The 23,382-nt window shown below is 52.9% G+C and overlaps 2 protein-coding genes across 20 annotated transcripts in view; both read right to left on the bottom strand.

The window, feature by feature from the left end:
- Window positions 1–3,736: 3,736 nt before the first annotated feature.
- Window positions 3,737–6,615, bottom strand: ZBTB9 (zinc finger and BTB domain containing 9). 3 transcript variants are annotated; one of them, XM_010949080.3, is made up of 2 exons: window positions 6,337–6,615; window positions 3,737–6,150 (listed from the first exon to the last, which is right to left on the bottom strand). In XM_010949080.3, exon 2 carries the CDS (start codon window positions 6,070–6,072, stop codon window positions 4,675–4,677), a length of 1,398 nt encoding a protein of 465 aa, XP_010947382.2. In that variant the 5' UTR covers window positions 6,073–6,150; window positions 6,337–6,615; the 3' UTR covers window positions 3,737–4,674. The 3 variants fall into 3 exon arrangements, with proteins under 3 accessions (XP_010947382.2, XP_074204603.1, XP_074204602.1); XM_074348502.1 differs by having other exon boundaries at window positions 3,737–6,078; XM_074348501.1 differs by having other exon boundaries at window positions 6,443–6,615.
- A 798-nt stretch (window positions 6,616–7,413) lies between these two features.
- Window positions 7,414–23,382, bottom strand: part of SYNGAP1 (synaptic Ras GTPase activating protein 1) — a 31,205-nt gene continuing 15,236 nt past the window's right edge. For 8 of the 17 annotated variants that reach the window (XM_074348481.1, XM_074348483.1, XM_074348486.1 and 5 more), the window contains 11 exons: window positions 21,407–22,033; window positions 21,127–21,271; window positions 20,758–20,902; window positions 19,021–19,257; window positions 18,696–18,897; window positions 18,312–18,490; window positions 16,105–17,179; window positions 15,573–15,746; window positions 14,250–14,461; window positions 13,033–13,123; window positions 7,414–9,347 (listed from right to left, as the gene is read on the bottom strand). In XM_074348481.1, coding sequence (XP_074204582.1) covers window positions 9,201–9,347; window positions 13,033–13,123; window positions 14,250–14,461; window positions 15,573–15,746; window positions 16,105–17,179; window positions 18,312–18,490; window positions 18,696–18,897; window positions 19,021–19,257; window positions 20,758–20,902; window positions 21,127–21,271; window positions 21,407–22,033 — 3,234 coding nt within the window. In that variant the 3' untranslated portion in view covers window positions 7,414–9,200. The other 9 variants (XR_012501077.1, XR_012501079.1, XR_012501073.1 and 6 more) reach the window with 9 other exon arrangements.

Genomic DNA, 23,382 nt, shown 5'->3' with positions numbered 1-23,382 from the left:
TTTTGGGTAGTGATTAGGTCATGAAGGTGAAGCCATCATGAATGGGACCAGTGCTCTTATAAAAGAGACCCTAGAGAGCTCCCTTTCTCTTTCCACTATGTGGAGATAGACAGAAGATGACTGTTTATGAACCAGAAAGCAGGTCCTCATGACACTGAATCTTCTGGTGCTTGATCTTGGACTTCCCAGTCTCCAGAACTACGAAAAGTAAATTTTTGTTGTTTAGAAGCCATCCAGTTTGTGGTATTTTGTTACAGATGCCCAAATGGACTAAGATAATCTCATTCCTCTCCAGGCCCACTGGTATGTCAAACACACCTCCCATTCTCTTTCTTGACCTTTGCATCTGCTGAACACTTTACTGGAACCATTTTCCTTGCCCTGCTTTGCATGACTGGTTCTTTCTTTTCCTTTGAATACTAGATCAATGTGCTCAGTATGCCTTCCTTTTGTTACTCTCCACCTTATTGCCTGGTTTCTTTCCTTTCTAGCACTGGAATGTAATCCAAACAATGTCCACCGTGCCTAAACCAGCACCCACATATTTACTTACTGAGTAAAGGAAAGTCCAAGAAAGGCTTATGATACGGGGAAATAAAAGCTGTTAGAACACATAGCAGAGGTCCTACCCTAACCTAATGGCCAGGGAGATTTCTAGAGGAAGTGATGTTTAAACTGATATCTGAAGAGATTAGGAATTAGTCCACTGGGGATATTTCTAGGTAGGTAACTATTCTAGGAAGAGAGATGAGCATGGGGGGGCAGGAAAAGCAGAGGCCTAGGGAGACAATAATGAATGATGAGATTGTAGTAACTGGGACCAGATCATTTGGACTTCATGAAAAATTAAGAGGAAGCAAATGAAAGGTTTAAGCTGGAGAGCTGATGAAACAGTACTTTTTGCTTCAGAAAGATCACTCTGGCCATAGTGTGTACAGTGAAGTATAAAGGGAAGCAAGATGGAAACAACCAGGTAGGAGGTGACAGCAGAAGCAGTGAAAATGAAGGCAGGCTTCAACTTGAAATATTTAGTCAATAACATTGGTAGGACAGGTACAGGAGCTGAGATAGGTTTCCAGGGACACTCTTATTTCAGTCTTGGACACTTGGGTGGATGGTGGAACCATCACTAAATCTGGAAACAATGGAGGAGCAGCTGGCTAGAGGTAGGGTAGGGTATTTTAGACATGTTGAGTTTTGAGATATCTATGAAGCACCTACATAGCTGGTTTAAACATCTGTCTCTATTAAAGTGATGATCCAGGGTCCAAGCCCCTGTGATACTTCTGCTTTTTCCATCAGTGCCTGGTACACAGCAGGTGCTTATTGTTACAGGAACGAATGAAAGAGGGAAGAAATCTAAGGGGGTCTGGCAGTGGGGGGGGGGGGGAAGGGGGTCAGGAAGCTGGAGATATAAAACTATGGATCATTGGTATTTAAATAGTTTAACTCAGAAAAGTGGATAAAAATCACCCAAGAGTGTACAGTTAAAAGATGGTGAAAAGAGCCCTTAAAAACACTAGCATTTGAGAAAGGTAATAATTAAAAATGATAACATCTAATCCTTACTGAGTGCTGTATGCCTCATTTCCCTTTAAGTTGAAAATATTTTCCCTTTATGTATATGATCCCTCCCTGAGAGAACTGATCCCTGTTAAGGTGTGGGGAACTAATGTTCTCACTCATACAAATAGCTGACATTTATTGAGTTTACCGAGTGCAAGGCACTGTTCCTAAGTACTTTACATGTATTAATTCTCAAACTCTGTGAATGTATTAAATGCTAATGAAGAACTACAGAGATAGAGAGTGAAGATACACGACACAGAGGATAATTAAAGAGCAAAGCTCTGGGAAGGGAGCTAGCCTTAGACAGTAGAAGGGACATCTCTCCCACTATAAGGAGGCAAGGACAGAAGCAGAGGTGCACGTTTAAGCCAGTTTAAACCAAAATCTTTCATGATGGAACTCCATTTCTCTGTTATACTTTTAAATTAAATTAAAAAACCCCCAACACTTTCAAACATGGCTTTTAATTGGATTTATTGAAGTAGTGAAGTGCTATGGGGATTAAACTCTTTAATGCTATGGGAAGCAATCCTGCCATAAGTTCAGAGGGCTGGGCAGGTTCAGTATTTCTTGAACACTTGTTAAGTGCCAGGTATATCTGAAGCTTTACAGATCCCAAGATTGGCAACACACGGAGACTGTATGGGTGGGCACCTGTTCCTGTGGGTTGGCCAGCACTCATTCCCTACTCTGCTATCCCAGGACTTCAATTTCCCTTTGAGGATTCCAGGATTTGTTGCCTCAATGGAACATGTGATCAAGGTGCTCTGACCAGTGGGTGGACCTGAGACTCAGAGTTCTCTCCTGGGATATTTTATCTGGAGATGAGTGACACAAGAAGTAAGACTGATTGAGTCATCATCCTTAAGCATATGACTTGAAGAATTCCCCAAGAATTCCTGCCCCCTGAGCCGCTGGAGCTGACCCAGGTCTGACAAGGCTGTCTTTTAGCCCTTCCTTCCATTCTAGGAGCCACCTGACTCTTTTTGATAAGGTTACTCAGAGCTAGCTTCCCTTGCTTGCAACCCAAGGATCCTGACCAAGAGATAAAGTCATCTACAGAATGTGTGCCAAAAGAGTGACAGGTGGGTGGGATTGTAGTAGAGCCAAGACTGGCAACCCCCATCCCTGACCCCTTTCTCACTGTGGTCACAGTCCTTACTATAGAGATGGTGCCATGGCAAGGCTTTTTAGAAAGGCTGACAGATCCCAGCTAGAATTCACCTTCTCAGCCATAAGAAGTACTCAGCCTTCACATTCTTTAGCCCCTTTAGGTACCATATCTAATAACTTTTTTCAGCAGGGGGGTGGTCACTAGGTATATTTATTTATTTATTATTATTATTAGTTATTTTTTAATGGAGGTACTAGGGATTGAACTCAGGACCTCATGCATGCTAAGCATGTGTTCTACCACTTGAGGTATACCCTCCCCCCTCACACCTAATTAACTTTTGAGGAACATGCTTTGGTAAAGGCTGTCACTGTTGGCCCTATAGTTGTGACTTCAACTCATGCCCACCTTTTCCACATCAGTTTAGCCACCCACACCCATTGCCATACTCTGGCAATGGAGTTCTTTGTGAAACCTCTGGTGACCTTTAATAGGTCTTTGCTTGGCTTCCTTTGTGCTACTATAGTAGCTTGTACTGCCCACTGTCATGGACTTACAATACCACATTGTCATTGTTTGTCTAGCTTTGGTAGTAGTTGTAAATCCTTTGAGAGTAGAGTATAACTCAGGATCTAGTACAGTGCTTTGCACTAAATGTAGAACAGACCAAACAATAACCAAACAATATTCATAATACATGGAGTCAGAGAATATTATAGGTAAAGATCATGTGAACCAACCCCGTAAAAAAAATGGACGACTGAGAACCAGTTAGGAGGTACATACCACCTCATCAAAAAAAACAGTAAGTTGATAAAACAGTTCAGACTTTGAGAGACAAGGCAACTTACCAGAGGTCATTCACTGGCAGGTCAGGGCTGAGAATCTGGCTCACTGAAGTCCAGGACAGTGTTCTCCATATCTGTGAAAACCATCCCATATCTTCCCCCATCGACATAACCCAGCTGCATAAGGAATACATCCAAGTCTTTGCAACTCTGTTCTCACATCGTCTCTCCCACATAAATGACTCAATTCAGTCTACTACTCGCATACATTCTAGGGCAAAGTTTATTTGAAGAAATTAAGTAACCTATGACAATCTCCCTGTTACAATATCTACCCTGTTACCTGTTGACCAAGGTAATGTGTAGTTGGGGATGAAAAGGAAAGGGGTGTGGTCCCACTGTGCAGTTATTCTCTACCCTTTAGCGTATGCCATCTCAGCCCTGAGTCCCACTGCTCATGGCCACTTGTTCAGAGCAGTGTTGCTACCCTGAGAGCATGTTAGGTCAGTGGCCATCTCCCAAGTTCACTGGTCACATTCCAGTCATTGTGATGAATGTATGTGTGACCAGTGGTGGGCAAGAGGCACAGACTCTATTAATGAGAGTTCTACATGACACGTGGAATGTTCAATTTGTTAAAGTGCTCAACTACAACATGAAAAATAAAGGTGTTGGAAAAGTATCTACCGGTGAGAAAGCAATTCTGAAGGGCTTCTGGAAAGATATAACAAAAAAAAGTATATAAAAACTCTACTCACATAATTACAGTAATGATAAAGGAGAGAAAAACTTAAGAGCTTAGTCTCTGAATTACTAGAACTCTGAATCAAACATATCTCTAGATGGAGACCAGCTCCTTTAATTACTCATAGAGACTGAATGAAACATTTATCATGTTTTGTGCTCTAGTTTCTCTCTCATCAAATAAACTAATCTGAAATCTGGTTTCCTGTACGAAAAGATTATGGGCAAGTGATCAATTTATGTATAGCCTGTAAACCCACCTTCCCGTAGTTAGCAAAAACCTGGACATGAGAAAAGTTTCCAAAACTGCCAGATTGAGGCCAACACCCCAAAACAAGAAATCCATAACATATTCTCTTGGCATGATGACAAGATCCAGGACTGGGATGCCACAGTGGTGAAGTATCCATCAGCAGCAGTGGCTCCCTTGTCCTGGAAGCTAGCATGTGGCCTGAGCAGTCACTTATAAGTCCAGTGAGCAGTGGCCCAGCCCTGGCCTTTGCACAGGTCCCGGTGGCGAAGGAAACAGGCATGGACACGGAACCGACGGCCACAGTGGGGACAGGCATGCAAGGCTCCAGCATGGGTCTTCATGTGCTCTGTCAGATGGTGCTTCAGCTTGAAGCGCTTGTTGCAGATGCCACAGCCAAAGGGCCGAAGGCTGAAGGTCAGCATGATGTGCCGGTCACGCTTTGGCTTCACCGCAAACCGCTTCCCACACAAACAACCAAAGCGTTTTCCATCTGCAGGGGGTGCCCCACCTAGCTTCACAGGCCCATGCACAGCCTGCCCTGCTCCCCCAGGTCCCCCACCCCCTGACAGGATTTCATTCCCATGAAGATCCACTGGTTTCCAGGATGGACCACCTCCTCCAGACGTTGTTCCTGTTCCTGATGGCAGCAAGAATCCTAGCTCTCCATTCCCTTCAGTGTCCCCTCCAGGAAACACTTTGGTTTCCTCCTTTGCTCCTCCAGACTGAGTTCCACCTCCTGATATCTCCTCCTTGGGCTCAAAGGGTTCCTGCTTAACGAAGAAGATCTTGGGGGGCAGTGCAGTGTGAGAGGCAGGAGGCTCAAGTGGCGCACTCTCACCCTCTGGAAGCCTGCGGGGAGTAGCGGATACAGGCAGTGGGTGGGATCCAGAAGGGTGGGGAAAACTCCCTGATCCTCTCTGAGGGTGAGGAGCCTGAGACGGTGCTGCTGATCCCTGGTCCTCCTCATCTTCTTCCTCCTCCTCCTCTTCAACTTGAATCTGCAACACATCTCCCAGTTCACTCCCCTCCCCTACAGCGGGGCTCTCGGTAGAAGGAGAAGACTGCGCTGGGGTCTGGAAAGGGGCAGAGCGAATGCACCAGCCTCCTGCAGAGGATGTTGTGGAAAGAAGTGTGTGGAAGGGGGCTGTCCCCCGGGTTGAAATTCCACCACCTGAGTTTTCTAGTTCTTTCAAAATCTCTGAGCACTGATCTACTACTTGCCACATTTGGAGGCCACTGGCCACAAGGAGGTGGGCGGGGAGAGCGTCCAGTGGCAGACGGAGGCGCCCTGAATAAATGAGCTGGAGCAGCCCCTCGAAGGCATCGGCTTCGATGACGCTGGGCAGAGTGAGCCGTGGAGCATCCCCCAGAAGAAGCTTGTCATGGAAGTAAGGAGAGGCGGCAGCCAACACCGCTTTGTGAGCCCTAAGTTCGCGGCCCTGCACCAGGAGGGACACGTCACAGAACTTTCCCTCTAGCCTGTGGCGGTTCAGGGCTTCTAGAAGCAATGAGCTATGCTGAGGGAATTCGATCTGGATCGTCCGTGGGGCTGGGTTGCAGACCGGGGAGGGAGCTACGGAAGGCAAAGGCGTCGAAGTATCCATGGCCTCCTGGGAAAGAGAGATCCCAGAGGAAGGAGAACAGGAGGTGAGGGGCGGGGTAGAGCCCGCGCGGGAGAAAGGCTGCGGAGGAAAGAGAAGGGGTCACAGCAGCTCCGGATAAGTGGAACCGTGTCTCCTCAAACAACGCCCGCCTCCCCTGCCCCCCAACATGTGGAAACTTTTCAGTTAGTAATAGTTCCGGCAGCTAAGTCCCGCGCACTCCCCCGCCAAGAAAACAAAAACAAACCGCCACAACAAAACACCAACCGGGGCTTTAACTTCCAGGGACTGTGGAAGATGAGGAGGTCCTTCAGCCACGAGCCGGACCTCGCCGGCCAGGACCGCTCCCGCCCGCCGCTCCCCTCCCACTCACGTGCCCACAGAGTCCGGCTGCCGGGCAAACACAGCCACCGGGACACCGCGAGTGCCGGCCAGGCGGCCCTTTCCGCCGCCACGCCCCCACGGGTACACACGCGGCCCAGCGTCCGGAGGACCTCTGCAGAGACCGCGCCGCCCCGGCCGGAAGCCACCGCCTCTCGGCCGGATGCCGACGCAGGGGCGGTGGGCGGGGCCAGGACCGCAGCCAATCGAGAGGCGCAGGCCTACAAGCTTTGTGTTGATTGGTTGCGCTGGAGAGAAGGCGGTGCTGGCGGGAAGCCGCTGGCCTCAGCGGGGCTGCGGATGGAGCGGCCGCCTCTCCGAGGTCAAGGAATCGGGCTTCGGGAGAACGTACCCTGGACGGAGAGGGCGACCTGAGAGCCATTCCGGTGGTTAAACGTAGCGCCCGCGCCCAGTAGGTGCTGAAAGGGCGAAAGTAAGTTAGCACCTACTCTATGGGTTAGGTATTGTCCTCATCATCTTGTATCTCACTCCCCCTCCACTCTGCCTGCGAGGTAGGTGTTGCCATACTGACTTCTCTTGGGGGAAACTGAGGCTGCCAAGTGGTTGGCCTGGGGCTGGAACCCAGATTCGCTAGGGAACCAAGTTCTTTCCTCCATTCCGCATGGGAGAATTTTAACCGGAAATTAAATAAACTTCATTTCTAGGTAACTACTATTATTTTTTAAGGTATATGTAGATATAAACGTGGAATCCTTTATCAGAGAATGCTGGTGTTCCTTGACCTCTTCAGTCCTTCCTGTTAAGTGGCGCAGTGGTGAGGGGATAGACTGGTTAATTTTGGCAAGTACGAAACCCCTGCTCTAAAATAGAATAAATCTCCTTGCTAATTGGGAGAGTGATATTCTAGGGGGAGACTATGGCATCACGCAGGGATATAGTTTCTCCCAGGCTGTTCCTACTGGTTCTCCTGGAGGTCCCATCCTAGGAAAGTCCGCACAGCGATAAAAGAACAATCTCCGTTTATTAAACATGATTTTTCTGTTTCACCACACACTCCAGAAAAAAAGGAAATGGGGCTGGGAGTGGAGAAAAAGGGCCAGTGGTAGGGGATAGAGTAGGCTGGGAGTGGGGTAGGGTGGGGAGGGATAACGAGAAAACAAAATAAAACAGGTAGGAAGAACATCTCCCTACCCTTAGGGTGGTGGTTGGGGAGGGAAGCCTGGGGGGGAGGGGGCCAGGAAGCTCTGTACAGAGGGGTTGCCCCCAGCCCACACACACACACCCCGATATGTACAATACAAACCCCAGATAATTACAACAGCCAAAGAAGAGAAGAGGAAAGGGAGTCCAGGGGTAGGGTATGAGGTTGGGAAAGCAGGAAAGGGCACAGGGATAAAATTTCACATATTTACAACTTTTATATAAGTATAAATTTGGCCCCGGCTGGGTGTATGTGTATAGGGGGATGGGACTGAAGGGGAACTGTCCATACAAAAGAAAGAAGGGTGGAGTCTGGGAAGAGTCTCAATACCAAACGCAAGAAGGGATGAGGGGGCAAGGCTGGGTAGGGGACAGCAGTCAGGGAAGAGGGGGTGCCAAGGAGGGACTTCTCCCCTCCTATGACCTACCCACCCCAAACCCCATCCATCCTACCTCCCCTATCCCGCCAGAGAGCTATGTACAGAGAAACACCGAAAAATTGTGGAGCTGGCGGGAGGGAGGGAGGTGGAGGGAGATTGGGGAGGGCTGGGAGGATGAGAGGGAAGCCCAGCCCTGTCCTACCTCCCCCGGGAGACAGAGTCATGGAAGGGGGCCCCCAACACCCCTCCTCCAACACAGGTCCCCCCACCCTGGGGGAGAGAGACATGGCTTTTCCTAGAGTAAGTTCCCCCCTCCCCCTGGGAGTAGAGACCAAGAAGAGAGAAGCTAGGGGCAGTGGGGGCTGTGTGTGTCAGGGTAGGGCAGATTAACTAGTCTGTCCTCCCTGACATAAACACCCTCCTAAACCCTAACCCCTCACCCTAACCTCAGTTCTGCCCCACCCAACACACTGGGGGAGGGGGGGGCATAAGCCCCCTCACCCCGCTCTGGGACCAGCCAAGAGCAGATCAGGTATGGGAAGAAGGGGAGAAAACTCCCATTCCCCCCTTGCCGCCCCCTCCCTGCCCCGGTGGCCCCTCCACCCCATCTGGGTTCTGGGTGGGAAGGGAGTAAATTTAAGAGTGGTAGGAGGAGAAGGAGTTTGTGCGTGCTGAGCCCCCCCAGACGCTCCTGAGAAATCAAGGGGTAATAGGGCCCCCTCACCTGGGGTCCCCTCCCCATAACAAGGGGGACAAGGGAGGCCAAAATGGGGCGGTGGAGGGGAGTAAGATTGTCAGCTCTGGTTACTGCTAAAAAAATCACCCTGAAGTTGAAAGTTTGGAGGTGCCACACCCCCAGGGTGGGGGCGAGGATCTGTCCCCCAGTGCTCAGGGGAACGATGAGGCAGAGGATGGGGATAGCACCCCGGAGTGAAGGGGTCTGTGTGGGGTAGGTGGTGTCCTGGGGCAGGGGTTCCTGGGGGTCACAGGGGCAGCACCCCAACAGGAAGGAAAAGGGGGCAACTAAGAGTCCCCACTCTCCCTCCTGGAAATGGTGCAGTGGGGGAGGGGGATTGGTGCCCCCCAGGGAAGCATTCAGGGAGGCAATCCCACTGTCCCTCGGCGACTACGTCCAGTCCTGGTGGTTGGTGCTGTTCCAGGGTGGGGTGCACGGGAGGGAGGAGGAGGAAGTCTGTGATGCTGGGTGGGCTAGTGGTCTGCGGTGTTTCGGAACTCGCCGTTCTCAGTGATCTGCAGCCGGGGTGGGGGAGGTGGGGCTGGAGGGGCCAGGCCGTTCCAAGGTGGGGCGAGCGTCACACGCGGGTTTGTTGGACCCAAGGGGGGAAGCTGCCTCTCCTGCAAGACACCAAGAGGAGAGCGCGGACTTATTGAGACGCTTCGCAGGGACCTGGGTGCCAGCCCCCCAGCAGTGGCCTCCCCCATAGCCAGCCCACTCCATAAACCATATCCCACCCCCCTCCCCCAGGACACCCCCACCTGCATCCTCCTGGTTTCTCACCTGCAGGAAAAGTTACATCTTCCGGGGTCAGGGAGAAGAGCATCTCACATACAACACCCCCTCAACCCCCAACCCACAGAGTCACACCAGGAAACCAGTTCAAAAAAAGCAAGTTCCTATCTCCCCCCCCCCAGCCGAATCCTGTATCTCCCCCTGCCCACCCACGCCCCCACCCCGGGGACCCCCCTCTCAGCCCACCTCCAATCTGAGGTAGGAACTCTGTGGAGAGGGAACAAGGGGAGGCAGTACAGCAAAACCTCATTAATCCAAACCCCCGTGGATTTGGAATTTTTCATAATTTGAACAAAAACTGGGCTTGAGTTTCCTTTTATCTGTGAAAAAAGGGTGTACTAAGCAAATTAATAGTGGAAATGTGTCTGTGGGAGGGAATATTTAACCTATACCAGAAAACAGACTTTTCAAGCCTATTTATTTATTAACGCATGCTCCCTGAGGGCCTCGAGTGGAAACGCCTTGTTCGTCAAGTTCTACTTACTGTATGTATTTTGAAGACATGCATTTCATTAAATAGACACTGTCATTCAGTTTTGTCACTTATTCAGAGTGGTCATCTTCTCAAATATAACATTCCAAATTAGAGAGGTTTAACTGTACTGGGGGGAAAGGAAGGGGATTCAGGGAAGTGATGTGGGAAGGTAAAAATATTGTGGGAGGGCTGCCTCTCTCTCATGCTAATGGCATAAAAGAAAGGACTAGGAGCTTCTGTAGAGACACAGCAGGCCCGATCTCTACATCTCCAGGAAGCAGAAAGGCTTCATTCCTTTCCACCCCCACATTCCTTTCATTCCCTCACCCTGGACTCCCAGTTAGAGGGTGAGGGGTACCAAACCCTGCTCCCACCCCTGGTCCTATTCTGCCTGCTCCTACCACTCCTGGACCATCTCCTGGCTCCTACCCTCAGCTCTGGCTTCTGTTCCTCTGCAGGGAGAGAAGAAAGCCATGTGTTCTACCCTTCAGGTCACTCCCTTGGCTTTTAAAAACGCAGGCACAAAATGAATTTTTACATTAATGGCTGAGTTGCAGAAGGACCAATACCTGAAAGTGGTTTAGAAAAAGTGTCCAAATTATTTCCTGGACCACAGGGCCAGGCAACCTAGCTGTGTATGATCAAATCTCTAAAAGACATAAAAACATTTCAGCAGAGGCTCCCAGATCAGCTCTTCCTTCCAAATCAAAGAGCTCATCTCTCAGGTCACTCAAACCCCAGATTTAAGCCAAACCGCGAGCTTGCTGAACATCTCACACATTTTCCACAAGTCAGCGAGAGAGGAAATTACATATGGTGGGGTATCCTGAGTGTGGCAGGAGAGCAGGGGAAGGAAACCTCAGATTCCCTTCCCTCTGTTTGTCTGCTGGCAACAGCACATAGGCATCCCCCCTACACTCCCATGGACCCAAATTTAGAAAGCAGATAAATTAGGGTGCCATTATTCATTTTACAAAAGAATTCACTGCAGGAGTCCTTTAAATGGTGAGGTCCCCTGGTGCCTTGTAGCATCTGTTTTCAGATCACTAACTACTTTGACAGAGAGGCTGGGCAGGCAGAGAGTTAAAATTACAGTGTGAGGAGCCACTGCCCACTGCAGATCAGTCCCACAGGAAATAAAGCATCTCAGAAATGATGTCACTGGCTGACAGGTTCCCATTTACTGGCTTTTTAGGTAGGATTCTGCGTCCGGCAAGGCCACTGGGTGGCGGGAGATGGGGAGTGAGTGGCATCAGCAACCCCTGCATTTATTTAACTTGCTGTTCCTGGCATCTCTGCCTGGGAATCAGCATGGCTACCCAGCCCATGATCTTATCTGGGAGGACATCTCACTCCACTTCCAACTCCCATGCCAGACGGGCCAGTCCACATCCTAACATCTGTCAAGGCTCCTTCTTGCTCCACTCACCCTGCTTACGTTCCCGACACCTTTCCGAGCCCCCCAAAGTCTCCCTGAGTTAACCACCCACTCTTAATTCCCACCCAGTGGGACCGAATAGGAGCCCCAGAAGCCTTCTACCTCACAGATGTAAGGAGGGAGGAAGAGAGAGAAGCAGGTGAGGGGTGGAAGGAAGGAGGGTTCTCTACAGAACCAAGGTGAAGGAGAAGGAAGAGGAAATCCCAACCTACCTGCCGCAGTCAGCACAGCCCCTCTAGCCAGGGCCCTCCAACCCAGCACCACCACCCCTTTAACAAACTCCACCCCCAGTGTCCCAACCCCAAGGACGCTTTGGTGAAATGGGGGGTGACAGACATACACTGGAAAGGCAGAGGAAGAGAACTGAGAGTCAGGAGGAGGCTGGGGTGGGTTTTGTAGGAAAGGGAGTGTGATCAGGGAATGTGCTAGGCCGGCCTAGGGTCAAACGCCTACTGATGGTGAGGTGGCCCTGGACAGTTCTGGGAGGCGGCGGAAGTGCTCTCTTTGGGCGGTGCCTTGGGAGGTGGGTCTGTGCAGGAGGTGTCAGGAGGGTAGGGTCTGTGGAGGTTCTCGGGTGTGGAGGGCAGCAGTGAGAGGAGGGGAAGCTCTGGAGAGTCAGAGGGGAGTGGGCTTCACGACCAACCTGCAGTGGTCCGGAGTCACCTCCCCCTGTGTCCTCCGCCCGTTGTCAAAGCGGAACCAGGAGAATTACCTGATGAGGAGCTGCAGGGGGAGAGAGTGGGGTCATGGGGTCAGGAGCCTTGGTGGTGGTCGAGGGGGAGCCTGGAGGTCAGAGCGGAGGAGAGAGGAGCATGGGTGGGAAAGTGTGCAGAACTGGGGGGGAACAAAGGGTAAGAGTGCAGGAGGGAGGTCCTGAAAGCTGGCTGCTGAAAGAGAGGGAGGCAGCAGGGAGCTAGAGAGGCTGGTCAGATGTGAGGACCAGAAGGAGAGACAGGCCAAAGAAGGCTGGACTTCAACACTGAGGGAAGGATGGGAGAGCTTGCAGGGAGGGTGGGAGGCCCTCAAGATCTGAGGAGTCAGGAAGGGGAAGCTAAGCGGGAGCTATCAAAGAGTGAGGGAAATTGGGGAGCCAAGAGAACAGTGGTGACAAGGACCTCAAGTCCCCAGGGCACCGTCCAGAGCCTGGGGAAACTGGACCTCATACACTGCCCTGTGCTCTGTTCTAGCAAACTGAGCCTCTGACCCTCCTGTCCCAAGAAGAGCTCAGACGAAGCTGAACTCCCCGACTTCAACAGAAGTGGGCACAGATGGGGCAGGGGTTCCAGGAACTGGTGGGGTCTGGGGGCAGAGAGACTGAGGTTCCAGTAGGAGGTCCTGAAACGCAGATGGGAGGAGGGAAGACAGGGTGGGGAGGCACAGGGGTGGGGCCGACACTGCCAGGAGTGACAAAGGCACAGACGATGGGATGAAGATGGGGTTGCTGGGGGAGCTGCTGGAGCAGCCAGTGGACAAACGGAGGACAACAGGAGAGACAGATGGTGATGGGGCTGGGGTGGCTGGTGCAGTGACTGCACGAAGGACAGTGGGATGGATGGGGATGGGACACGGAGAAGATAAATGACATTGTAATTTCCACCTGAGCGTCGAGCAGCCTCTTCTTGGGTTCGGGCAGCGGCTCAGCCATGGCGGGGTGGTCCCGGCGCAGCTCCTCCTCCACCAGCATCAGCCTGAAGGGACGGGCTTCAGTGGGGTTAGTGGCGGGCACAGGCTTGGCGCCTGCCCATGAACTCCTGGTCCCAGGGAACCCCTGCAGTTCTCTGGAAAAGCCTTGTGCATCCTTCTCCCCTGCCCTCAGAATCCCTCCACTGTTCCAATCCCCAAAGACTCCCTGTCATTCACCTTCCTCTCAGGGATGCTCACATCTCCCTGCTAAGGAGTTTTCTTTGCCTCAAAGACCTCTACTACCAGACACTCTGGCACTCCAAGCTCCCTTCACAACAGTGCCCTCCCTAGACCCTCTGCAGCTGAAGACCTGGCTTCTACATCCCCCCTCCACCTCACAGAACCTAGGCCATCTTCAGGGCAGCTCCTGGACACCCCTTGCCCAAAAGGAATCTTTACATAGTCATTCCCAGCATCTCCCTGCCTTTGAAGAAGATTCTCCAGGTGACTGCTCACAAAGGATTTCAAAGCAGCGGTTTTCAAAACAGTTTCAAGTCAAGCAGTTGTCTTCTAATTAATTTTACTCAAAAATACATTTAGAATGGATTGAAATGGAGCTGGCTCTGGCTGAAGTGGGGCCTGGGGTCCCACCAATTCTCAAGAGAACTCACCACATCCCCCCTGCCTTGTTGAGATGCCTCCTTTGGAGCCCAGGGCTTGGGAGAGCAGTTAAAAATGTGCACAGGCTAAACAAGCATCATTCACTTTCTAATGGAACACCTTTCCGAGACTGGAGAGGAAGGGTGTGCCCAGGATGGGGTAGTCGGGCTACTATGGCTAAGGGACCCATGCTTAGGCTGGCTTGAGAGTAAGCAGTGGGGAGTCCCAGCCTAGGCCTGGTCCAGACACACAGTGATGGTTGGACAGTAAGAGGTAGTTTACCAAGGGCTTCAGAAGTTACTCCATCAGGAGAGAGGTCGGGGTTTAGTAAAGGAATGTGTAATGCACTAAGCAAGAGGCTTCTCTCCATCAGGTGATGGGAGAGTGGGTGGCATCCCCGGGAGCAGGGTGGTGGGCTTTCCTCGTGGTGTCCTGAGTTGGAGGAAAGGGGCTGGGGGCTGGAGGGGGAGCTCACTGCCCCTCTTTAGCCTCACCCTCTCCTTTGCTCCTCCTCCCCGGGCCGCTCCTCACCTGCCAATGATGCTCTTGATTTGGGAGTCCTTCTCCACCTGCTGCTGCCTTAGCCTCTTCTCGCTCTGCTCCAGCCGGGCCTGATACTGCATCAGGATTTTGCTAGTCTGTTCCTCCTGGGACAGCAGCCTCCGCTCATACTCTTCCAGCTTCCGGTTGGACATGTGCAGTCGCTCCTTCAGTGAGTGGATCTCCTCCTCATACTCCTTCACCTGCCCGCCGGGCACACGACCCCGCACTGTGAGGGGTGCTGTGCCCAGAGCCCACCACCCAGCTTCTATCCCTGCCTGCCAGGCACAGCCGCTGCACGGTAAGGGACATCCCAGCCACCTTCTCTAGCCCTTTCCTTGCCTGTTGATCATACACACAGTGGCTTTTAAAAAGGCCATTCTATGGGGCTGAGGCTCCCTCAAAATAGAGCAAGATCATAGACTCTCACTCCCTGAGAGGAATATACATGCTCTCATGTATCTGGACATGTGTGGACCTGCACCTGGACTTAGACCCACAGACACACTCTGAATGCATTTTGTCCTCAGCTTGTTAAATGGTGCTGGAAATAATTTATTATATGGCCTGAAGATATTCTCTTAGCTCAAGTGCATCTAAATCAATCCGAACATTTTGCTCTGTTCAGAGACCACTTGCCTCACAAAACCTCTCTGCTCCCCCAAGTTGGAGTCATATAGTCTTTACATATAATCTAATACACAGCCACCCTCTTCCTCATCCTCTTCCCCATCCTTGCAGCAACGGCTTCCCATAAAGGAACTTTCTGCTAAGTGTGTGAACCCCAGAGCTCTTGCTGTTTTTTGCTCTGGGCCACTACCAGCTGAGAGTCAGGATACTCTTTCCACACGTGGGCTGATACACCCCACTTTCCAACATGCAACCTCTAACCACCAACCCTCTGTCACCGATGTCCATGGGACAGTGACTGTGTAAGCTGTACTTCACTTGTAGTACAACTGTAACCTCTCTGCCCCCACCCAATTTATCAGCTCACACTGCTGGCCAAGTAACTTTCCTGAGCAGTCACAGGAGCCAGGGCTTATGTTCTCCCTGGGGAAAAACATAGATGTAGTCTAACAGAGAACTGTGATGTGTGCAACCCACAAAACAGCTGAAAGTGGCTTTTCAGTGGACTGATTGTATCTGGCCTCCCTTGGTAGACTGAGGACTTCTCCAGAGAGGGGATCAGATCTTTGTCCTTTCTTTTCATCGTAACTACCCGACCCCAGATGTTGCCCTTGGAAGGCACTAGAAGTCTGCCCTGTGGGTAAAGGGAAGCACAGGGCTTGGGGATGGTAGGGCCCCACGTACCCTGTCCAGCCGGCTCTCATCCATCGACTTAGAGTACTCCTTGAGTTTGTACTCCTCCCGCTCGATGTGGGCACTCTCGATGTCAGCCGACAGGTGAGGCATATTGGAGACCCAGGCCACCGTCCGCTCGGAGGCTGGCATTGTAGGGTTCAGTGTGGAAGGCGTCTGAGAATGCTGGGACAAGGCGGGGGGCAGACGGAGAGAGGAAAGGTGGGAGAAGGTGTAGTGCGTTTAGAGAGTGGGCATTGCCAAGAGAGGAGAGTCCCCATCCTGTTCCCCTGCTCTAGCACGGATCACCTCGTGAAAGCTATCATTAGTTATCAGGTCTCCCCTTTGAACGTGCGTTCCACAAGGGCAGGGAGTTCTGTGGGTCACCACACAGTGCCTAGAACAGCACAGGCGCACAGCAGGGACTCTATGTGCACTTGTTTAACGAATTAAAGGAGGTGAGAAAATTGTAACTTGAGACCACAGACTCTGTTCTACCCCCACCTCCCCAACCCATTTCCTTCTTCCTCCCACCCTCACCTACCTGCTTGGTGATGGAGGGCTTGAGCCCCCCACCCCCTCCGCCACCGCTTCCCCCGCTGCCCCCAATGCTGCCCTCCTTGCTGAGGCTCTGCTGCCGTGGACGGGCAGGGCCGTAACTCGGCTCCGGTGACTGCAATAGATTCCCGCTGGATGGCCGGGGTTTCTGGGCCGCGCTGACCGTCAACTGCTGAGACTTGCCCCTCTGCAATGGAGGCGGCTGGCCCCCGCCACCCCCACCACTGCCCCCACTGCCGCTCCCACCTCCAGGCCCTGGGGGGACAGGCCTCTGGGGACCAATGGTGATCTGGGGAGGGGACAGCATGTGTTGCAGGTTGTCCTGGAGTGAGAGCTGCCGACGGGTGAAGTCAGTGCCAGAGGGTCCAAACTCATCACTGTAGCTGTGGCTGTGAAGGATGGAAGCAGCGGGGGGCTTGGGGACCCCTGAGGAGAGGTCCTCACTCTTGCTATAGCCATGGAATGGGGCGAAGGTGTCCCCTGGGGGCTCTCCACCTCGGTGGTGGTGATGGTGATGATGGTGGTGATGGGAAGAGGGTGGGCCATGGCCACCACCCCCTCCGTGGCCCCCTGGGGGGCCTGGCCCATCAGCAGCCATGTGGAAGAGAGGGTTCTGGAAGGAGAGGGGGATGCGCAGTTGCTGGGCAGGGACACCGTCCGTGGTGACGCCCATCTGGCTGAGGCGCATGCCGGCTGCCGTGATGGACGAGCCACTCCCCTGGGAGAGGCGTCCAGCGGGCGCAGGCCGCAGCCCCAAGGCCGCCGTCAGAGAGGCCTGGCTAGAGTGCAGCAGGTCCCCAACGGCCGCCAGGTTGGACACGCTGCTGCTGTTCAGGCGGCCGCCCGGCCCGTCACCCTGCAGATCCAGCATGGAGACGCTCTTGTTGACACTCAGCATCTTCTGCTCTGGCTCCGTGATGTCCGAGCTGCTCGTGCAGTACGCTGGCGAAGATCGGGCCAGGGGCGGACGGCTTACGTAGAACAGGTCTTTCCCCCCACCAGGCGGCGGTGGAGGTGGCTTTTCCTTGGTTGGGGAGGGGAGGCGAGCCATGTCCATAGAGCTGTTGGAAGGGAAGGGGGCACACGAGTGGGAGGTAAGACCAAGGCTACCAGCAGTTGAGCCTGCTGTGGTCAGGCACAGGCCTCAGGGTGAGAAGTGGGACCCACAGGAAGGGCTGAGAGCTGGTGGTGGCAGCTCTGGAGAGGGCAGGCAGGCAAGGAGGATAGGAGGGGATATGAGGAAAAAAGGAAAGGACAAGGCCCCTCCAGGAATGGAGGGAGGCCTCAGGGAGGGGAGATGGGGCAGCAAGAGGAGGGATGAGGGGCAGATCTGGGCAGATATGGAGGAGATGAGGGTGCATGGAGGAGAAGAGGAGCGGCAGAAGGTGAAGGCCACTGGAGGGGGAGAGGGGAGCAGACAGGAACTGAGAGGAGGGTGGGGGAGGGGAGAGCCCCTCACCTGTTGAGGCCTCGAGCCATGAAGGACTGAAGGTCGATGGAGCTGGAGAGAGATGGGAAGAGGGGCAAGCACAGACAGAGAAGGAGAGAGGCGGGCAGAAGTTGTGGACGTATGGAAGGAGAGGCGGGAATGTGGAATGGGAATGGCGTCATGGAGGGAGAGACGCGGGCAGAGGAACAAGCAGGGCGTCATCAAAATAACGGGGGCAGCAGCTGTGGCTCAGGGCCACGCCACCAGACAGAATGCTGCAGCGGAGGAGGCCCTGCTGGGTGGGGTCCAGGTGCTACTTCGCACTTTGTGGCAAGGTCTGCGGGGCTCTGGTGGGGGAGCTGGGGGTAGTGCTTCTCTACCAACTAGTACAGAGGTATCTGAATGTTTTGGCACCGGGTGGCTGATCCAGTGTGTACTGGCTGGACCTCAGGTCTGGAGCAGGCACGGGCAGGCAGAGGGACAAAGCAAAGTGGAGCTTGCAGCCGGACACCCTTGGCTTACACCAAGCTAGAGCTAGAGGAATCTCTGCACTTTTTCTGGGGGCTCTGTTTCTTGCTCCATCTGGCTTTAAAAGGCTCTCAGCCTCACCACTGGCTGTACCTGTTTCCTTACCATTTGCTCTAAGAGCCTGCTTCTCTCTCCTTTCAAGCCCTCAAGAGATACACATGGAGCCCAGTGGAGTGTATTAGGACAGAAATGTAAGGGCTCCTAGGGTGCAGGTGTGGGGGTCCCAAGGCGCTCACCTGTTGAGGTCCCGCATCATGTAGCCCTGCATCTCGGCCGAAGGGCCCCGCAGCACCATGGGCTGAGGCCGAGGCCGCTCGCTCTGACGGCTTGGCTGCCTTTGGATGTTGGGGTTCCTCAGAGCTGTGCTGATGTCGTTGAGGAGCCGGGGCAGTGGGCCCAGCTTCAAGAGGGCTTCCTGGAACAGGGAGGCTGTTACCTGGGAGCTAAGTGCCCAGCTTTAAGGGGACCTCAGAGGATTCAGGTGGGGTGGGTGAGCTGGGGGAGTGGTAGTGACACATCTGGGAATAGGGAAAGGAGAAAAATCTGTGCAGGGGGTGGGTTTCTCAGGCCACAGGAGCCTCTGGAGACCTCTGAGGATGGGCCAAGGGGCATTTGCTGACCTTGCTGAGCTGGGGCAGCACCTCCCAGAGCAGGGCGTGCAGTGTGGAGAGCTCTCGGCCCAAGTCAATGTAACCCTCAAAGCTACTGCTGTTGGTTAGTGTGTCCAGGTTGGAGATCTCGTACAGGAACTGCTGCATGGAACCCCACTCCAGCTCCAGAAACTCATTCATGAATCCCAGAAAGTCCTCCTTTGAGGTAAACCTGGCCAAAACATCCAGAAGGTAGAGGTCACACACAGAAGACCTCAAACCCACCCCTGTCTCCTGGGAGACCCTTCCCGCCCACTCTAGCCCCACCCTACCCCCTGCCTGAGGCTTCCCTCACTTGGAAAAGTTGGCCAGGTTCTGGATGACCTTGGCGATGAGGGTGAGGGTTCGTGAGGTCTGCTCATCTGGGTACTCCTGCATGAGCCCAAAGAGACTGGGCGACATAATGGCTGGGCAGAGGAAGCGCAGGAAGAGCGAGGCGCTGATCAGCCTGTCAGCGATGTCCTCCCGGCCCCGCTCTGCGCAGCGCAGTCGCCAAGATGCAAACACTTCCTTCAGCTCTCTCGGGAACACGCTGGGGGGAAGGGGTGGGGAGACAGAGAGAGAGAGAGAGAAAGAGAGAGACCGGGACTGAGCCCCAGAGACCCTCAGCTTCCAGGGAACATGCTGAGGGGGGTGGTAGGAGGTGAGGGTGTGGAAACAGGTGAGAGAGACAGGGAGGGGGGACTGCAGGAGGAAGACGGGAGGCTGCTGGAGGAAGAGGGCGACGGCAGAGGGCACAGACAGATAAGGGAGAGAGAAACGAAGGAGGAGAGAAGTGAAGGGAAAGAGACACGCGGGAGAGAGATGGAGGAGGGTGTGAGAGAGACAAGGAGAGGAGGAGAAGAAAAACAGACACCAGGGAGAGACAGAGATGGGAGAGAGATGGAGGGTCACTTGAGGTACAGGGAGCTCGGACCCCCCAACTCTTCTGGATTCCAGGGAAATGGGGATGGAGGTGCCCGAGGCATGATCCCCAGTCCCTGGAATGGCTCAGAGCTCACTCCCCCCACCTCCCAGTTCCTCCTCTTCAATGTCCCATTGACACCTTAAACTCTGACTGTGTAAAGCAGAGCTCACTGTGGCCCCCACACCTCCAACAGGCTCCTCCTCCTGACTTCCCTGGTTTGGTCAATGAGACCTCAGGTCTCCCAAACCTCAGCCTCATGGCCTCTTGAGCCATCCTCGACTTCCCACAGACACCCCCTCCTTTCCAATCAGCTGATGATTCTTGATGATCCTTTTCTCAGAGGGTCCTTACAGCAGCCCCTTTCTATGCGTCCCTGCCATCATCCTGATTCAGGATCTGATTTCCATGCCTGACCCATTAACAATAGCCCCCAACTAGCCTAGACTTCATTCTCCCTACTCCAGTCACCTCCTGCGCCCCCTTAAGGATTAATCTTCTCAATCGTGATACTTCTTGGCACCGACACCATTAATGGCATCCCATGACCTACCAATGAACTCAAACTCCTTTCCCTGGCAGCGGAGGCCTTCCGGATTCTAACTCCACTCGCCCTGTCCAGACATCTCTCCCACCACTCTCCTTTACAAGCCACATGCTCCATTAAACCAGTTTCAACTGCTGTCCCGAGACCTCTCACCTTCACGCATGTGCCTGTCCCATAGCCTTCTCCTGAAATGTCTTCTTGGTCCACCATATTCCATACCTCAAAACCTGACCCAGTCTTTGAAGCCCAGCCCAGAGGCACCTCCTCCATGAAGTCTTTCATGCTTATCTCAAAGTTCTGCTTTCTCTGACCTTACGTTGCACCGTGGGGGGACCCTTACTTGGCACTTAACATATACTACACTGTTCTGTGGTTTTTTGTGTGTCTGATTTGTCCCTACACATTCTGGTGGAGGCCCTCTGAGGGCAAGGGCCAAGCCTCATTCCTCTCTGTCTACTCTACAGCACTGAGACCAATGCTGTGCCCATAACTGGTCCTCTTTGAGGATGGACAGATGGATGAACAGATGAACACACGACTTCCCCAACCCTGGCCCCCCAACCCAGCGTTCCCAGTCTCACCAATGGGAGTTGACCACCTTGCACAGGGCCAACTCACAGCACATTCGCAGATTGGCCTGGTGCTCTGCCAGACTGGAGGCCGTGCACTTGATGGGGTCCACCTCACAGTTCTCCTCAGATTCATACAGAGCACGGATGAATTCCCCTGGGGGTGGGGACACAATGGGGGGAGGTCACACTTTCTAAAGGCAGGGACAGGGGCTGCCTAGGTTCACGGAATCTTGGAATTCAGTTGGAGGCCAGAGTCCAGGGACTCTAGGCTTGGAAGCATCAAGCTGAGGAAGGGTGTAACTGGGGTCTGGAGCAGCTATGTTTAGGGCTGGGTGGGCAGCTGGTAGGCTAGGAAAAAGCCCTGCGGGCGGGTCATACCAATGGCATCCTTGAGGTATTTCTGACCAATCAGTCTCATGTACTCTTCTATGGCTTTAGTGGCGAGCGTGTTCTCGCGGAATATGAGGTGTTCCCGTTCCATGAACCGGTCCACCTCAGACATGGCCATGTCTGAAAGGAAGTCCTGGGGCCCAGGAAAACCCAAGGGTCAGCCTCTATACAACCCAAGCTCACAAAGACAGAAGTGTCCTATCTTTACAGTCCCCATAAGCAAGTGTCCACACCCAGATCACCTTTTCCTTGAGGGCATGACACTCACCTTGGCTTTGCCTGTACTCTGCAGGATGTGAACCAGTGCACTGGCAACCTCCTCCTTGCCCTTGACATTCAAGGCGGGCTCCAGTACTGCACACAGCATCCGATAATGGTTGGTGACGTACTCTGCAAACTCCTTATACAGCTCCATGGGCAGGATACTCATTGTCTGGTAACGTGCTTTCAGCCGCACAGCCGGGCAACCGCCTTTGCCCTTGCCCCCTGAACCGCCCCCTGAGCCCCCGCCCCCTCCTGAGCCCCCCATGCCCCCAGAGCCCCCACTGCCTGTTGGCAGGGTTACGGGGTACCACTGCTCTGTGAAGTGGCGCCCGGCCAGGGTGGCCACAGGCACAGTCACTAGCCCGACATAGCCCGCCTTGTCCTTCTTGCGCTTTTTGTCTGAGTCACGGTACAGATGCAGCCGCAGGGCCCGGACAGCCGGCAGGTTGTTAAACTCGAAGTGCTCGCCCCAGAAGACGGTGTCCCCTGAGGCTGAGCGGGGCTTGGAGGTGGTGCGTGCATACAGCATGTCGTCTAGGCAGAGCTCACAGTAGTACCGCTTCTTGGGGGGCAGTTCCCTGGCCTCTATGATCCACAGCTTCAACACGTTGTCCACCCGGCGGCTGTTGTCCTGGCGTGGTAGGGTGGGCATGGTGGATAAAGGGGCAGGGACAGAGAGACAGAGACACCAAGAGAGAAGAGACAGTGAAAAAGTGAGACAGTCTATGAGACAGCAATCACAGGGCTGAGAAAGTGTATACTGGATTCAACAGTGTTCCCCCGCCCCCGCCAAGTTCATGTCTACTCGGAACTTGTGAATGTGACTTTATTTAGAAATAAAGTCCTTGCAAATATAATCATACTAAGATGTGGTCATACTGGATCAGAGTGGACCCTAAATCTAATGACTGGTGTCCATATGGAGAGGAAGATTTGGAGACCAGAGACACACAGAGGGAAGATGGCCATGTGAAGATGGAGACAAAAACTGCACACATGCAGCTACAAGTCACAGAATGCCAAAGACTGCCAGCAACCACTAGAAGGGGTGAAGAGGCAAGGGAGGATTCTTTCAGAGTTGCAGAGGGAGCAAGGCCCTGCTAACACCTTGACTTAAGACTTTCAGTCTTCTGAACTGTCAAGAGGATAGATTTCTATTGTTTTAAGCAGCCCAGTTTGTGGTAATTTGTTTTAATAGTCCTGGGAAACTAATACAGAAAGAAGGGTAGCTCATACATCAGACACTAGAATTAGAATTGGGAAAAAATTTAAAAGCTAGAATAAGAAACCAAAAATATTAAGGTGAAATTTGAACAGGAGAACTGAGGAGTCCTTCAAAGACAATCAGAAGTTAATTGGGAAAAAACTAAGAATTGTATAAATGCAGAATAGGTGAGACTATATAGTAGTGTGCAAAGGGCCTAAGGGATTACAATTGACCACAAGCTCCGGCAAGGTGCAGGTGACACTGCAATGTGAAAGACTGTCTGGACTCTGCACGGGGTAGATCGCATCCAGCATCTTGGGTCTAGTTTTTGAGAAGGACATTGACACACAAGGATGCTCTCAGAGGAGGGCCATCAGGACTGTGAGCTCACTGGAAACTGGGAAACAGAGAATAGCTGATAGAACTGGGAACATTTCTCCTGGAAAGTACATGTCTTGGGAAGAACACAGACTCAGAATCTTGAAGCCAAAGGGACAGAGATCATCTAGTCCATTCCCACCAGTTTGACAGAGGAAACCAAGCTCCAGAGACCTGGCTAACTGACAGTTCTATATGTCCTGCAGAAACAGGACTGCAAGCAGGGGCTGGGCGACAGGGGATGTCAGGGGATTAGTGGGACATCCCTTCCTGCAGAGATGGACCAGAGAACTTCCAGAATCCAATCAACTCTATAAGTCTATGATTTCTATGGTAGGGAAACAGATCATAAAGTAGAAAGGAGGGGAAAAGAAATGGGGGACTCAGAGAAAAAT

Source organism: Camelus bactrianus, chromosome 20, assembly GCF_048773025.1.
Source record: "Camelus bactrianus isolate YW-2024 breed Bactrian camel chromosome 20, ASM4877302v1, whole genome shotgun sequence".
Lineage (NCBI taxonomy): Eukaryota > Metazoa > Chordata > Mammalia > Artiodactyla > Camelidae > Camelus > Camelus bactrianus.
This window is presented reverse-complemented; position numbering and strand designations above follow the sequence as displayed.